The following is a 17771-nucleotide window of genomic DNA, read 5'->3' on the forward strand; positions in this document are numbered from 1 at the left end:
AATAAAGTTGTGTGGAGAGAAGGAGCAGAGAGGAGAGCTCCTGAACAACATGGCCGCCATTGTTAGTGACAAATCCTCTTCCCTGTCCCGACTTCACCGACCTGCCTGGATCTCCGTGTGGGCGGCCGGGGCCGGGTGGTGCGGGGGGCCCCCAGGGGCCCGGGGGTGGTCTTGGGGGGTGCGGGGGCCCGGCGGAGGCGGCAGGCCGGGGCTGGTTTTTGTTGTTCTCTGAGCACAAGACAAACCCGACATGATGATCAGCCCCAGCCGCCTCTACCGCTCCGCCCGCCTTACTAAAAAAGTGTCCCGGGCCGCCCGATCCCGACCCGCCGTCCCCTCCATCTCCCCTCCCGCTCCTCACCCTTCAGCCGGGGCAGCCTGATCCTCCACGGGCCCGGGATCGCTCATGTTGTCGGCGGAGGGAGCCGCTCTGCGCCCTCGTCTCCTCTCTGCTGCGTCTCGTTCTGGCTGGAGACTCAGCTTCCCCACTTCTCTGCGAGCAACAGCCAGGCGCCCGGCACCGCACCGACCCTTCCCGGCCCTCTAGCTCGCGATCGCCGGGACCGACAAACTCCGCACCGGGTGCAAACGAAAGGGGAGACCCTCAGCTTTCCAAAGAGGGGTCTCTCGAGCCCCGGAGGGCCCGTGATTTTAAACGGCAGCTTGCCAAAGTGGGGTCACCCGCCGGAGCTGTCGGGAGGGTTTGTCTGGAGCTGGCTGAACTTTGTTTGCTACGTCATCAGATCTTTACTGCTATTCGTTTTATTGCTTTTTTTAGGTTTTTTATGAAAATATATCAAAATATACAGACCCCCCCACTCATCACACTAAACTCCCCCGGGGGATTTATTACACACAAAAAACAAAACTACAACTACTTCACCATGGATGGGCAACATCATCCCCAACAACAACAACCACCACTACTCCATTTTCAAAATGTCTGTCTAGGAGATCAACACTAAAGATTTACAATAATTATACCAAATTAAGGATAAAAAACACCAAGATCTGCACTGATAAAGGAAACAACACTGACATCAACATTCATTCTAAAAAACATTAAAGATGCATTTATAAGGGAAATATACTGAGATCTATACTAATGCAGAAAGGATCAACCTCAGTGAGGAAAACACTCAAGAAGGATAACACTGATCAACTTTAGAAAGAAGAAAACAATCATCAAATAAAAAAAGCACAAAGAAACACAAACACATGATATCAATATTAATGATAAAAGATCATTAAGAAAAAAAAACAGATCTACACTAATGGGAAAAAAAGGGAATCAACTTCATTGAGAAAACACTGATGAACAAAGCACACACACACTGAGACAATCATTAAAGAAGAAACACTTATCAACATCAAATAAAAAACGCTAATAAAAAAACAAAAACACACTGAGATCAACATTAATGATACAAAAATACAACATTAAAGGAAAATAAAAAAGTAAGATTGAGAAAAACACTGAGATGTATACTAATGCAAAAGGAGGGATGATTAACCGCATTGAGAAAACACTGATCAACATTAATACAACACACACTGAGATCAACATTCATAAAAATAAGAAAAACACACACACACACACACACACACGATCAATAATATTTTTTTTTTTAAAAAGGGGATCAACATCATTGAAGAAAACAGGTTGAGATGAAACCACTGAGATCACCATATAAACATTCATAAGAAAACATTGAGATCACCATTCAATGATAAAAAACACTGATCAACATTCATAACACACTGAGATTAACAATAAATGTCAACAAGAGATCAACACCATTGAGAAGATACTGAAATCAACAATGATAAAATAAAACACTGGGATCAGACACATTGACAGCAGACAGGTAACACAGGTAAGAAGAAGTCACATGCTGCCATCTGATATAATGTAAACAATACAATGTTTTTATATCAAACAGGCATCAGGATCATCACAGGTAAAACAAAGGAACTGAAAAAGTAACTGTCATAAATATATATTCCAGAAAATAAATATTCTGTTACAGACATTTGTAGACAATCAGTAATATCTACAGATCAGATCTATGTTGTAAAATCAACACATAACCAAATGAAGAATTGAATTACAGCAGAGGAGAGTATTATAAATGGTATGATTTATTATTATGTATCATTTTTATGATTATATATCATTCTGCACACTAGGAAGAATCATGATGAGCAGAGATGATGAAGCTTATAACAGAAGAAGATATTGGAGCTTGCTGCCTTCCTGATTGCAGATTATTGATCAGCAGCCACAGGACAAGCTGATCACTAGGAAATCAATAGATACATTCTATATCAATACACGATACAAACACTGGGCGAGGCAAATAAAAGCACAGCCACGACCCTTCTTTTCAGGACTATAAGAAGATTGTTATTGGATGAATAGAGCAGATAAGGATTTCCAGCAGACTACAGCTGCTGTCAGCCATCACTCCCCTGCAGCACCTGTTTCCTCTATAGAGACCCACTTGTGTTGAGGGTGGGGGATCACGTCCTGTATATTGTGACACTGAATGGAGGGATGTAAAGCTTGATCACCCCCTTCTATTTACTATCTAAATGGCACCTGGAACTGAAAGAACTGTTGGATACCAGACTGCAGCATGCTGACAGGTGTGACAGGTCAATAGGAAGAGTCCAGCACTGCTGATCACACTGCAGCATGGACAGGGAAGTGACATAAAGGTGTGATGGAAGGCATTTGTCACCCTGACAGCTGTGCAGATAAGACAGCAGCATGTCCCCCATCCTCTGGGTATAGGAGTGGGGCAGTAATAGCTGCAGCAACCCAGAGGCTGCCTGAGTTCACTAATCACATAGCAGGTCTCCTTTTGCTAGCATCTTGCTGGGACTTGTAGTGCCACACATGCTGGGACAACCCATGTTGCTGAAGACCATGCAAGTCTAATGGGTGGAGGGACACAGGTCTTACCTGCAGCATTCAGGATGATGGAAGGGCCTGCTGCAGCTCCCCTTATCCTCAGCAGAACTGACAGCCCTGGCCCTCAGGCCTATGAGGGTAGCGCCTGGTGTGCTCCAGCGGACATCTAAGGTGCGATAATACAGATCCAATGTCACCGGGCCCGGCCCAAAGCTCCTTCAGACCCGGGTGCCGACCTCCCTCTTCCCAACCTGCGTCCGCATCTGACAACAACCCGCGCCAAGCCTGCCTGCCAAAACAAGTCACGCCCCTCGCAACCCAAACAAACGCACGGGTTGGTCGGTTCGCTGGGGAGGGCGGTGCTTGCGGAAGGGTCGCCAATCGGAACGCGCAACGCTAGAGCAGCGCAAAGAGTCATGGGCGCGTAGGGACGGGCCGTGTGATGTCAGTGGGCAGGGAAGGAAAGCGCGGATTGGCTGGGGAGGTTATCCAGTGGAAGAGAAGGTTTCAAAAGTGAACTCGTCTGTCTGCGGCAGCTTCCCTCCCTCGGGATTCTATTGGCTGTTGGAGATTTGATTGATGTAGATGGGCGTGCCGGAAGCTGGCTGTCATTCAAACAGTGACAACTTCCACTTTGTTTTTCCAGTGTACGGTATGGGGCATGTTTTATTGAAGGACAGTTATCCAACATCACAGTGTCCTTGCTGCCTTGATCGTCCTGATTTCACAGATCGCTGCTAGTTTTCATCTTCTGTTTAAAAGGGATGCTTAATATAAACTGTAGGGTATACATGTATGTAAACAAAATAAAAATACAGACTCCCTGATCACATATGTACATTTAAGAAATAAAAAGAAGCTACCTGATCACATATAATCAGTGTTGTATTCTGGTTTTGCATTGCCCCAGGCAACCCCCACCCATTTAAATTTGCCCCAAGAGTGTATACTGCTCTTGTCTCAGGGTCAGATGGGGAAGCTGCACTCGTTCGCAGTGATCAGCTGCGGCTTCCTAATCAGACCCTGAGGCGTGATTCGTCCGCGTGCCATATATAGAATTACTGAGCATGATCTGAGGTTTGCGGTGATATCTCACATGTGGAACGATCGTTATTTGCGGGAGGAAATATGCGTTCACCTTTGCGCACAGGCACGGGGACACTTTACATTTTTTTTTTTTAACCACTTCAATACTGGGCACTTAGACACCTTCCTGCCCAGACCAATTTTCCGCTTTCAGTGCTATCGCAGTTTGAATGACAATTGCGCGATCATACAACACTGTACCCAAACTAAATTTTTATCATTTTGTTGCCACAAATAGACCTTTCTTTTGGTGGTATTTGATCACCTCTGCGGTTTTTATTTTTTGCTAAACAAATAAAAAAAGACCAAAAATTTTGAAAAAAATAAAAGTTTTGCTTTTGTTTCTGTTAAAAAAAATTGTAAATAAGTAAGTTTTCTCTTTCACTGATGGGCACTGATAAGGCGGCACTGACGGGCACTGATACGGCAGCACCGATGAGGTGGCACCAATGAGCGGGCACTGACGGGCACTGACGATGGGCACTGATATGCGGCACTGATGGGCACTGGTAGACGGCACTGATGGGTGGCACTCATATGCAGCACTGATGGGCATTGATAGGCGGCACTGATGGGCACTGATGGGTGGCACTGGTTGGCACTGATAGGCGACACTGATGGGCAATGAAAGGCGGCACTGCTGGGCACTGATAGGGTGGCGCTGATAGGCGGCACTGATTGGCGGCACTGCTGGGCACTTATACGTGGCACTGATACGCGGCACTGATGGGCATCCCTGGTGGCACTGGCAGTGGTAGGCATTGAAGTGGGCACAGATTGGCAGCTGCCTGGGCACACAGTGGCATTTCCCTGGGGGTCTAGGGGCCTAGCTGGTGGTCCAGTGTGGATGGCTTCCCTGGTGGTCCTGGGCAACTTCCCTGGTGGTCCTGGGTAGGATCCGAGGGGGGGCTGTGCTGATAAACAATCAGCACAGACCCCCCTGTCAGGAGAGCAGCCGATCGGCTCTCCTCTACTCGCGTCTGTCAGACGCGAGTGAGGAAAAGCCGATCACTGGCTCTTTCTATTTATATCGTGATCAGCCGTGATTGGACATGGCTGATCACGTGGTAAAGAGTCTCCGTCGGAGACTCTTTATCTAGATCGGTGTTGCAGGGTGTCAGACAGACACCCCGCAACAACGATCGCCGCGATGCGCGCCCCCAGGGGCGCGCAGCGGCTAGATATTCCTGATCATGTCATATGACGTCCAGTCAGGAATATCAAACCACTTTGCCGCCGTCATTTGGTAATAGGGCGGGCGGCAAGTGGTTAATTATACTTTTTTTTATTTTTTTATTTTTACACTGCTGCTTTAAAAAATAAAATTTTCCGATCACTTTTATTGCTGTCACAAGGAATGTAAACATCCTTGTGACAGCAATAGGCATGTGAAAGGTCCTCTTTATTGAGAGATCTGGAGTCTGTAAAGCCCCATACACACTATTAGATCTTCTGCAGATGTTTGTCTTCAGGTTTACCAAAACCATGTAGTGCAAGGGTCTGCCTGATTGCATACAAATGGAAATTCTTAAGGTTTGCCTCATATTATCGGGTTTTGGTAAATCTAAAGACAAAAATCCCTCCTCTGCCCTTAAAAGCATTCAAAACACCAAGATCAGTGTTTTTGAATGCTTTAGATTTTTAAAAATCTGGCGCCAATGGTTTCCGAGTAAACCTGAAGTGATGGTATGTCATCTTTTCCGGTTTACTGTTACGAACAGCCGATCAAAGCCGATCCCGGCTTTAGTTGGCTGTCCGGCCAGCCGATGGACAAGCCAGCTGGTCACTCGGGTCTCCCAATGGGGCAGGGGAGCTCGAGAGAGCCGTAGAAGGCTTGTAAAAGCAGTTGAGCAGTTAATAAACTGCTCCAATTGCTATTATAAGAGAGCCAACCACCGGCTCTAAAAAACGATAATGGGGTGTGATGTCTGCAGCTGAAGAAGAACCACCGAAAGAAAAAGTGAGTAAAGAGCCACCTCTGCCCTTCTGCCTGGGGATGGCGCCACCCCCCTGAAAAATGCTGCCAAATGGTAGATACGCGCCCCTGCATACAGTGGGTAAAGAAAAGAAGAAAAGAATCACCCCCCGCCCCACCTTTAAAATAATCACATTTTGTTGCTTTGCAGGCTGAAATGAAGACAAACACCATTTTTGTTTCTTATAACATCCAACACCAATATGCCAGGAAAAAATATATAAAAAATTCAAAAACAGTTGGAAAAAGGATCACCCCCTTGTGTCAGTATTTTGTTGGACCACATTTTGCTTTAACTACAGCCTTTAGTCTGTTGGGATATGTCTCTACTAGCTTTGCACATCTAGACTTTGCAATAATTGCAGACTCTTCTTTCCAGAAGAACTGTCACATTCGCTTGTGCACTCATCTAAATTGTCAAACCATCAAATGTCTGGTGTCATAACTGATCTCATGTGCAGCATCATGGCAGTTGAAGATCAAACAGACGCTAAAGCCGGTCATACACGGGTCAAATTCTGAAAAATGTTCTTTTGAAAATTGTATCTAAGAATTCTCGTTCTAATTTCGCACCATTAGTGGGCTGCAGCAGCGGCCATCGAATTTGAGTGATCGGGCATGTTGGAAATTTTTTGAAAAACAAACGATTTTCTAGTCAATGATGGGAGAATCATGCGAGAAATATAATCGGAAAAGAAATGTGCCCCACTCCCCTCCTATGCCCCTCTTTCCCCCCATTACCCTTTTTTTCCCTCCTGCTCCTTGAATCTCCTTCCCGTTTTCTCCCTCTATTATCCCCCCACATCTTTTTCTCTTTTTAAGTCTAGATTTGTTAATCCTCTTTTAGCGGACAAGTCCGCTCTCTTCACCCACCTTAGCCCCCGAGTCTGTGGGCTCAGGAATTTAGCCTTGAACCCCAGCCTTGGCCGTAGGGTCTTTGTTAGTTCATAGTTCACACCCTATGACATTATTTCCTGTGTTTTTTGCGTGAAATTTTGCACAGTGTCTAATGCTCATATTCCCTGCATGGGAACTTTGCATTTGTTCTCTTTAAATTTCAATAAAAACATTGTACCAAAAAAGAAATATTCATGAGTTGTGACCTGGAAAGAAAAGAAGATTCCCGGCCACAAAAATTCTTCTTTGTAGCAACATGAGGTGAAATTGAAGGGTTGGTTGGTTGAATTTCGAAATCAATGGTGGCACCATCAGATCACAAAAAAGCACATTTCTGATTTTTTAAAGGAAATTTGTTCTCTAAAGAGAATTCGACCGATGTATGGCCTGCATTAGATGGCAGCTTCCTTGGCTGAAAAGGATAGGAGGGTTTAGTTCCACTTTAAAGCCCAACTGAAATTTCAGTTTAACCACTTCCCACTCGCCATATAGCAATATGACGTGGTTTAGTTATCCTGACCGGACGTCATATGACGTGATTAGGATGACGAACCGGCGCACAGTGCGGCGATCTTTGGTGCGGCGATCTGTGGTGCGCCGTATCAGTCTGACTCACCGCAACTCCGATCTAGGTAAAGAGTCTCTGATGGAGACTCTTTACCATGTGATCAGCTGTGTCCAATCAGAGCTGATAATGGTGTAAACAGCAAAAGACATGTATCAGCTTTTCCTCACTCGCATCTGTCAGAAGCGAGTAGAGGAGAGCCGATCGGCTGCTCCCCTGACAGGGGGGTCTGCGCTGATTGATTATCAGCGCAGCCCCCCCCCCCCCCCCCCCCGAGGATGCCCACCTAGGACCACCAGGGATGCCACCAGGACCACCAGGGATGCCCACCACTTGTGACCACCAGGTATGCCACCCATGGCCACCAGGGATGCCAATCAGTGCCCACAAATGATGCCAATCAGTGCCCCTCACTAATGCCTGCCAGTGCCTCCATATCAGTGATGCCCATCAGTGCCATCTATTAGTGTACATCAGTGCTATCCATCAGTGCCCATCAGTGCCACCTATCAGTGCCAATCAGTGCCACCTTTCAGTGCCCAGTGTCACCTATCAGTGCCCATTAGTGCTACCTATCAATGTCCATTAGTGCTGCATATCAGTGCCACCTATCAGTGCCCATCATCAGTGCCCATCAGTGCCACCTCATCGGTATCACCTCATCAGTGCCCATTAGTGCTGCCTTATCAGTGCCCGTCGGTGCAGCCTCATCAGTGTCCATCAGTGAAGGAGAAAACTTACTTATTTACAAAGTTTTGTAACAGAAACAAAGACAAACTTTTTTTTTCAAAAATGTTCTGTTTTTTTTTTATATGTTTAGCAGAAAATAAAAATCCCAGAGGTGATCAAATACCACCAAAAGAAAGCTCTATCTGTGGGAGCAAAATTATAAAAATGTTGTTTGGGTACAGTGTAGCATGATCGCGAAATTGTCATTTGAAAAGGGACAGCGCTAAAAGTTGAAAATTGGCCTGGGCAGGAAGGGGGGAAAGTGCCCGGTATTGAAGTGGGTGTATCAGAACAAAATACATTTTAACTGAAAATTCAGTTGGTCTTTTAAAGTGGAGTTCCACCCACTTTTAAAACTCTTCAGCATCCCTCACTAAACTGTGCACTGTAAACGAATTGGATATTTTAAAAAAAATTTTCTCAGCACTTACTGTATATCTGCTGTATTCATTTTTCGCTTCCTCTTCCCTGGCCACGGCCCATCGCATCATTTCCTGTTAGGAATGCCTTCTGGGAAGGGGCGGCAACTTCCTCTGACACTGCCGTTGCTATGGAAACCTGACCTGAAACCTATTACACTGCTTGTGCTGCACTGAGCATGTGCGAGATCTGCAAGGATGAGATCCAGGAAGAAATACAGTCTGGCTTCAGATGCCCAGACTTAAGATGGCCACGGCCTGCTGTAAGTTTATAAAATAACAAACTACTGCTATAAACTAACAAAACAGACCGTAGTTTACAGACTAACTTTACTAGAATACATTAAGCTTGTGTATTATAGGGGTATTTTTATTTAAAAAGTATAATTTCGGCCGGAACACCACTTTAACTTTAATTGTCAACTGTCAAATCTCACACATGGCAGTGTGGGAAACAGCATGTGATGTCTGGGGGTTGAGAGGGCAGCAACTGTCCCTACAAAAAAATGGAGATTTAAAGGAGGTTGAGATCAATAGAAGGAACTTTTTGAGTTGAGTATACAAACTTGAATAGATTTTTTTTAATAGAATTTACTGTCACTAAACTATACTTACCTATGCTTCAACAGTCCAATGTCTGTGAGGTCCCTCACCAGCATCTTCTACCAGGCTTCCTTGGAACACCTTTTGGGATGAATTAGAGCGCAGATTGTCCATGCACCGGTGTCTTGGATGCATGGATGGGGGAGGGGTGGCACCCATGTGCCCTTAATGAGTTGGGTTGAATCTTGATATAGCATGGTCCTTTACCATGGAGGGTCCTGATGAGACAGGATCTGATTAACCTACCAGCATGTCTTTTGGAGTGTGGGATGAAACCCGCGCTGGTAAAGGGAGAACATGCAACCTCCAGGCAGATGGTGTCGTGGTCAGGATTTGAACCAGTGAGCCTGTTGCTGCTAGGTGAGAGTGCTACCCACTACACCACTGTGCTGCCCCTAATGGATGAGCCACCCCTGATTGAACCCTACGGATTAAGACTGGGATGCCATTAAAGTTCATGTGTGTGTAAAGGCAGGCGTCTCAATACTTTTGACAATATAGTGTAGATAGATGGATTTTGTAGTTTATCTCAATGGGTGGCTGTATGTGGCAGCTGTGGTCCCCAGGAGACAGATTATGCTGGCTCTACAAGCTGTATGGACTCTGTACAGCCCCTGTATGGCCGTATACATGAAGTCTAAATGTTACCAAAAATGTTTACATGCATACAGCACGCTATACTCACCAGATATTTGCGCTGCTATAGGCAGCCGTCGGAGATGTCTCATAGACTATTATACAGCTGCATACAAAAGTATATCCCATAATTTTCTTCTCACTTCCTGTTGTGTCTCCAGGACAGGAAGTGAAGGTTAATTTCCGAAGAACGATACACAGCTTAAAGAACAATAACTAAATAAAAAAAAACAGAGCTGATAGGCGTAATAAAGTGCCAAGAGATGCTAAAAATCGAAGGGTTCCTGTAATAGAATGGGTTTTATACTCACCTCTTCGGCAGCATCTGTCCTACCTCCATGTTGTTCCAGGGATGAAGTGTCTTCATCATTCTACATTACGAGGAGCGTTGGTTGTCAGCGTCCCCTGTCTCAGCCAATGGCTCTTCCCTCAGGCCCTTATGTTCTTACTGAGGTAAGGGTTTGGAGGAAGGAACCACGGTGGACAGCGGGGGCACTGACAGGGGCTGTAGGCCTGGAATGGAGGGGAAGCCGCAGTACACATGGGCCACCAACTCTCTAAAAAAGGACCTTTTTATATTTTGAATTCCCGCTAACATGGCTGCTTTATCATTCCCTAAACTCTCCAAAACTAAACAAAAATGTTTAGGCTTTAGATACACTTTATACATGACAGAAAGTATTTTATTGGACGTTTTTATATTATATTTGTATCTCCCAGACATGCATTCTGCAACACAGGAAGTAATAATCCCTCACAGGAGGGCTTTTTTTTTCTCTCCGGAAAAACACGAGCGCTGTTCGGTAAGTTCCGGAACTCTTCGGAAGCGCTCGTTCAGTTCGGGTCAGCGCGCTGCCAATAGGAAAGCCAGGGTTGGTGCTTTCGGGTCATGTGACTGCCTGGCCCGTTGTCAGGGCAACGGGAAGCGAAGCGGCCTGGCACAGGAGTAGAAGCCTTACGGGAGGAAAATAATAAAAGGAGCCGGCCGACGGGGTAAGACGGTGGTGTGGGGGGAATTGGGAACCGGGGAAGGATGAGCTATGGATTAGATCGGAGCTGGGGGGTAATAGGGCGTGTTAGATCACCCTAGGCCAGTACCAGGCTGTGTGTGCTCCTTTATGGGATGCCTGGCTGTATAGGATATCATTGGCTCTCAGCTGGACTGGTAGTTGCAGTTTATTTTCTGCCTGGGACAGACTTTGTGAAGCCAGGAATGAGATATCATTCAGTCCATTCACATCAGATGCGCTTTTTTTTCAACGCAGGCCAGTGCAAGAGCCTGTAAAAAAAATAAGGCGAGTGATTGGGAGCGAGTCTTACCGCTGCGATGCGATGATATCTGCTGGTTTGGGGGGAAAAAAAGTAGATCAAACCCAACTTTATTTCTGTGTAATGTGTGACTAACGTGCGTCAGTGCATTGCGCATCAGCGCACAGGAAAACAACAGTCCAGCGCAAGTCTGGCTCCTCCTCCATGCCAGAGACTAGGGATGAGCTCAGGTGTGTCTGGATCCTAGTCCTAACTAATCAGAGTAAGCCGTCACTGCAGCCGGCCAATCATAAGTGGCCGAGGCATTCCCCATATACAAGGAGCATATATACGTGTGACTGTGGGGCGGGGGAATGCCCCGGCAGCATATGATTGGTGGACTGCAGTGATGGCTACCTGGCGGGACAACTCCGAGTAAGATCCAAACCCACCTGAGCTCATCCCTGCTGTGAACCCTTTGCATGAAATGAAGAGAGAAGTGCTGAAACGCAACGCACATCCATTAACCTGCGTTTATAGCACACGTTGTGGTGCAAATAGACCCTAATGCCGCGTACACATAATTGGATTTTCCGATGGGAAATGTTGGATGTGAGCTTGTTGGCGGTAAGTCTGACCGTGTGTACGCTCCATCAGACAATTGTTGTCGGACTTTCCGCCAACAAATGTTGGCTAGCATGTTCTCAAATTTTCCACCAACAAATGTATGTTGTCGGACTTTCCGATCCTGTGTTGACAAGTCCAAACAAAAGTCCAAAGTACAAACACGCATGCTCGGAATCAAGGACGAGCCGGACGCGCTCGGTCTTGTAAAACTAACATGTAATGGAGATATCACATGACTATTGAACTTCCTGTTTATTGGCTTGTCATACGTCTTGTACATCACTACGTTTTGTAATTGTTGGCCAACATTTGTGTGGCCGTGTGTATGCAAGACAAGTTGGAGCCAACAAAATTCCACGGTTTTGTTGTCGGAAAGTCCGATCTTAAGACCCCTTTCCCACCTACAGCCACATTAGCACTAAAGCGCCGCTCGTTTTAGCAGCGCTTTTCAGGCCACTAGCGGGGCGATTTTAACTGCAAAGAAGGGGTTAAAAACTCCGGTGTTGCGGCGCTTCCGAAGCACTGCCCATTCATTCCAATGGGCAGGGCGTTTTAGGAGCGCTAAATACAGCGCTCCCAACTCGTCTCCAAAGATGCTGCTTGCAGGACTTTTCTTAGCATCCCGCAAAATTCCAGCCGGGTCCTTCCACAAAAGTCGATCGAATGATCAACTTTTGTCAAATGTAGCGGGGCTGGTAGGGGCATCCACTAATAGAAGTTTGACCTGTTCTTCAGAAACCAGACAAAATGTGCACAGTGTGTGGCTAACTTAAAATAGAACTATAGGCAAAACCTTTTTTTTTCATTTTGGATAGAGTAAGGGAGGGTTATAACCCCTGTCAGATTGTTTTTTTTTTTTTTACCATCTGTGTCCCATTGAGGAGATCTCCCTTCACTTTGTGTTCCAGAGCCAAACAGGAAGTGAGAGGAAATCCTTGCAAATTAAGGGACTTCCTTAATGGACACTAGTGTCTCCATTGGAAGATTTCCCCTCTATTACCTTTCTGGGGAGAACCCAAAATTTTGGATTTTCTTTCATTTTCGCTTTCAATGATAATGGTAAACAGGACAATGGGGGCACAGACAGCAATAAAAACCTGCCAGGTGGTCTAATCCCTCTCTACTTTATCCAAAAAAAACAAAAAAAAAAAAACAAAAAAAGTTTTGCCTTTATTTATACTTTAAAGGCATAGTTCAACTTTATCAAAAACACTGTCTATGCAGATAAGAGGGGTCTATAAATAAAAGCAAACTGTGCAGCTTTGATCAAAAGATGAATAAGGCCTTTGCCATACATTTAAGCCATTTAGGTAAGTACCTCCTGAAACCTGTATGGAAAAACTCCCAGACATTGTATCATTCCCATCCTGCCTTGTTGCTGGGACGTTGCTCAATGACTCCTAGTTTTCTGTTCACCTCCACCATCACAGTATTGAGCTTTTTCTCTGATTCAACCCCCTCACATGCTCTTCTGCCCTGTACACGCGATAGGATTTTCCGATGGAAAATGTGTGATAGGACCGTGTTGTCGGAAATTCCGACCGTGTGTGGGCTTCATCACACATTTTCCATAGGAATTTCAGACACACAAAGTTTGAGAGCAGGCTATAAAATTTTCCGACAACAAAATCCGTTGGAAATTCCGATCGTGTGTACACAAATCCGACGCACAAAGTGCCACGCGTGCTCAGAATAAATTAAGAGACGAAAGCTATTGGCTACTGCCCCGTTTGTAGTCCTGACGTACGTGTTTTACGTCACCGCGTTCAGAATGATCAGATTTTCCGATAACTTTGTGTGACCGTGTGTATGCAAGACAAGTTTGAGCAAACATCCGTTGGAAAAAATCCATGGATTTTGTTGTCGGTATGTCCGATCAATGTACGACCGTGTGTACAGGGCATTCCTCCCCTTTAATTCAGTAACTCTGAGCTCAGCATTTGAGAGCTCACTCCTCTGATATTGGAGGTGAACAGAAACAGCTAGGAGTCTCTTAGCAACATCCTAGCAACAAGGGAGGATGGGAAGATGCGATCTCTGGGAGTTTTTCATACAGGCTTCAGGAAGAATGGTCTACACCTATAACAAGGGCATTATTCAACTTTGGTCAAAGCTGCCCAGGTTGTTTTTTATCTACAGATGTCCATTATCTGCATTGGCAGTTTTTTGGTAAAGGTGAACTATGCCTTTAAGATTTAGTGCATGGTTGACCAAAGACTGTCAATGTCCATGGGACTATAGCTCCCAGCATTCTCTGCTACAGTAATATATGGAGTGACTTGTAGTTCCCCTATTAACAGAGAGCTCATTTTAGAGGCAAAAATCTCTATATTGCTCTTGGATGCCATTTTTTCAGTTTATAAAAGTACCAGTTATGATTGGCCCTATCCATAAATTTAAATATTCCATCATAAAGCGGAACTAAACTTATCAATTTAACGGTTTTAAAAATACAGGGATTGATAACTGTCACATTCTCTTGTGCACTCATCTAAACTGTCAAACCATTAAATGTCTGGTGTCATAACTGATGACATGTGCAGCATCATGGCAGTTGAAGGTCCAACAGTAAAGTCCCGTACACACGATCCGAAAATCGGATGAAAAAATTTGTACGACGAGCTGTCTGCCGATTTTCGGATCGTTAGTACGGTGCTTTCGACAGCCGATTTCGCTTTTTCGTCTGACAAAAGCTAGGTGTGCAGACTATAAAATTTTTGTCGGATGTGAACTCAACGTCCGATTTTCGTTTCATTAGTACGGTTTTCGTACGAAAAAAAAAACCGTAAGAGCAAGACTAGGCATGTTCAGAAACGAAAAAATACATACAAAACTATTCACCACATTACGTCACTTCTGACGTTGTATTCTGTTGTACGAAAATTTTCGTCTGGTGAGTAATCTCTTCACTTTCGACATGAGACTAGCATGCCACAAAAAACAGACGTTCGGTCGTCCGAAAATCTAGTGCCGCGTACACACGATCGGAAATTCGGCCAGCAAAAGACCGATGAGCGCTTTTGGTCGGAAAATGCGCCCGTGTGTATGCTTCATCGGACTTTTGCTGGCGGAATTCCTGCCAGCAAAAGATTGAGAGCAGGTTCTCAATTTTTCGGTCGGAAAAAGTTCCTATCCGAAAATGCGTTCGTCTGTACAAATTCCGACGTGCAAAATTCCTACGCATGCTTGGAAACAATTCGACGCATCCTCGGAAGCACTGAAGTTCATTTTCTCGGCTCGTCGTAGTGTTGTACGTCACCAAGTTCTTGACGGTCGAAAGTGTATGCAAGGCAAGCTTGAGCGGAATTCCGTCAGAAAAACCATCCAAGTTCTTTCCGACAGAAAATCCGCTCGTGTGTACGCGGCATAAGCGTGTGTACGAGGCTTAAAATTTTTGCTTCCTTGGCTGAAAAGGATAGGAGAGTTTAGTTCTACTTTAACCACTTAAGGATCGGAAGGATTTGCCCTCTTATTAAACAGGCCATTTTTTGCGATATGGCACTGCGTAGATTTAACTGACAATTGCGCGGTCGTGCGCTGTTGTACCCAAACAAAATAGACGTCCTTTTTTTTCCCACAAATAGAGCTTTCTTTCGGTGGTATTTGATTACCTTTGCGGTTTTTTATTTTTGTGCTATAAACAAAAAAAGAGCGACAATTTTGAAAAAAAAAAATATATTTTTTACTTTTTGCTATAATAAATATCCCCAAAAAAATGTCTTCATCAGTTTAGGCCAATATGTATTCTTCTACATATTTTTGGTGTAAAAAATCGCAAAAAGGGTACATTGATTGGTTTGTGCAAAAGTTATAGCATCTGCAAAATAGGGGATAGATTTATGGCATTTTTATTATTTGTTTATTTTTTACTAGTAATGGCTGCAAAATGTGATTTTTTTAGCAGGACTGCGACATTGCAGCGGACAGATCGGACACTTTTTTGGGACCATTGACATTTATACAGCGATCAGAGCTAAAAATAGCCACTGATTACTGTATAAATGTCATGGGCAGGGAAGGGGTTAACACTGTGGGGCGATCAAGGGGTTAAATGTTCCCTAGGGAGTGTTTCTAACTGTGGCAGGAGGGGACTGATTGGAGAAGGAGAGAGATCGCTGTTCCTGTTCACTAGAAACTGCAGATCTTCCTCTCTACTCCCCTGTCAGAACGGGGATCTGTGTATTTACATACACAGATCCCCATTCTGGCTCTCCGTGGAGCGATTGCGGGTGGCCGGCAGACATCACGGCCGCCAGCCACGCGCATCGGCTCCGGCGTCACGACACGGGCACCCCCTATAGCTCTTAAAGTGGCCGATGTACACTTAAGACGATTCGTGCCGCAGTATAATGACGGGAGCTGGTCAGCAAGCAGTTAAAGCCCAACTGAAATTTTAGTTTAAATCAATGAAATACATCCTAGGTGCATCAGAACATAATACATTTTAACTGAAAGTTTATTTGGTAATTGTCAACTGTCAAGTCTTTAACATGAACACTGTGGGAAACGGCATGTGAGATCTGGTGGTTGAGAGGACAGCAACTGTCCCTACAATAAAATTGAAGATTAAAGCTGGATACACACTATACAATTTTCTGTAGATTTTTGTTTCTTTCAGGTTTACCAAAACCATATAATATGAGGTCAAACCCTAATGCCGTGTACATACGATCAGAAATTCCATCAGAAAAAAACTTGGATGATTTTTCCGACGGAATTCCGCTCAAGCTTGCCTTGCATACACACGGTCACACAAAAGTTCTCTGAACTTTCGACCGTCAAGAACGCGGTGACGTACAACACTACGACGAGCCGAGAAAATGAAGTTCAATGCTTCCGAGCATGCGTGATTTTTTTTCGCGTCCGAATTGCATACAGACAAACACATTTTCGGATATGAACTTTTTCCAACCGAAAAATAGAGAACATGCTCTCAATCTTTTGCTGCCTGGAATTCTGCCAGCAAAAGTCCTGTGGAGCATACACACGGTCGGAATTTCTGACCAAAAGCTCACATCCGACTTTTGCTGGCGGAATTTTTGATTGTGTGTACGGGGAATAAGAGTTTCTTAAATCTAAAGGAAATCAGATAACAAAAGTTGTATAGTGTGTATGGGGTCTTAGAGGAGGTTGAGATCAATAGAAGGTACTTTTTTGAGTTGAGAATACATATTTAAATAGATTTTTTTTTTCTAAACTAGAAATTACTGTCACTATAAAGTAGAACTAAAGTACGCAATATTTATATACACTATATTACCAAAAGTATTGGGATGCCTGCCTTTACACACACATGAACTTTAATGCTCAGCTCGTCGTAGCGTTGTACGTCACCGCGTTCTTGACGGTCGAAAGTTCAGAGCACTTTTGTGTGACCGCGTGTATGCAAGGCAAGCTTGAGCGGAATTCCGTCGGAAAAACCATCCAAGTTTTTTCGGACAGAAATTCCGATCGTGTGTACGCGGCATTAGACACGCTCCTAAATCTTGTGGACAGCCTTCCCAGAAGAGTTGAAGCTGTTATACTGCAAAGGGTGGGCCAACTCAATATTGAACCCTACAGACTAAGACTGGGATGCCATTGAAGTCCACGTGTGTGAAGGCAGGTGTCCTGATTCTTTTGGTAATATAGTGTACCTATGCTACAGCAGTCCAAGGTCCCTCACCAGCATCTTCTACCCAGCTTCTTCCAGATGCCGATTTTCGCCTATCTTACTTGGCTGGTGCAGAGCGATGTCACTCTTAGCATGTGCAGGGCACTTTGGCAGTACATCAGAATGTAAACTGAGCTGCGTATACAGAGCTCGGTGTACATTGTAAGGTAGACCACAAGCAAGCAGGTAGGTTTAATTTACTGCAGGAGAGACATTGCTTGAATCTTCTGCAATAAAGAGCCTGCTTGCTCACAGTTTTGTTTTTCTATTTTAGACATTAGTTCCACTTTAAACTACTTATCTGTCAAAACACACATCAGTATGAAAGTCCTTACACAATGAATCTCTAATGTCACTGAGAACAAAGGAAAGTTACAGGTTAAGGTAGGTGTATGCTACGAAAAAATGCAAAGAAT

The 17771-nt window shown here is 44.7% G+C and overlaps 2 protein-coding genes across 3 annotated transcripts in view; one reads left to right on the forward strand and one right to left on the reverse strand.

Annotated features, from left to right (window-relative positions):
- CRAMP1 (cramped chromatin regulator homolog 1) overlaps positions 1 to 3212 on the reverse strand; it is a 101267-nt gene extending 98055 nt beyond the window's left edge. Inside the window, exon 1 of one of the 2 annotated variants that reach the window (XM_073636680.1) lies at positions 2969 to 3212. Coding sequence is in view for 1 of the 2 variants with exons in the window: in XM_073636679.1 (XP_073492780.1) it covers positions 362 to 408 (47 nt within the window). In the remaining variant the exon portion in view is untranslated. Of the gene's footprint in view, positions 1 to 361; positions 669 to 2968 lie in introns of those variants that run through there. The other variant, XM_073636679.1, reaches the window with a different exon arrangement.
- A 7469-nt stretch (positions 3213 to 10681) lies between these two features.
- Positions 10682 to 17771, forward strand: part of IFT140 (intraflagellar transport 140) — a 205630-nt gene continuing 198540 nt past the window's right edge. The window contains exon 1 of the mRNA XM_073636682.1: positions 10682 to 10820. The gene's annotated coding sequence lies outside the window, so the exon portion shown is untranslated. The remainder of the gene's footprint in view (positions 10821 to 17771) is intronic.

The sequence above is a fragment of the Aquarana catesbeiana genome, linkage group LG06, assembly GCF_042186555.1.
Source record: "Aquarana catesbeiana isolate 2022-GZ linkage group LG06, ASM4218655v1, whole genome shotgun sequence".
Lineage (NCBI taxonomy): Eukaryota > Metazoa > Chordata > Amphibia > Anura > Ranidae > Aquarana > Aquarana catesbeiana.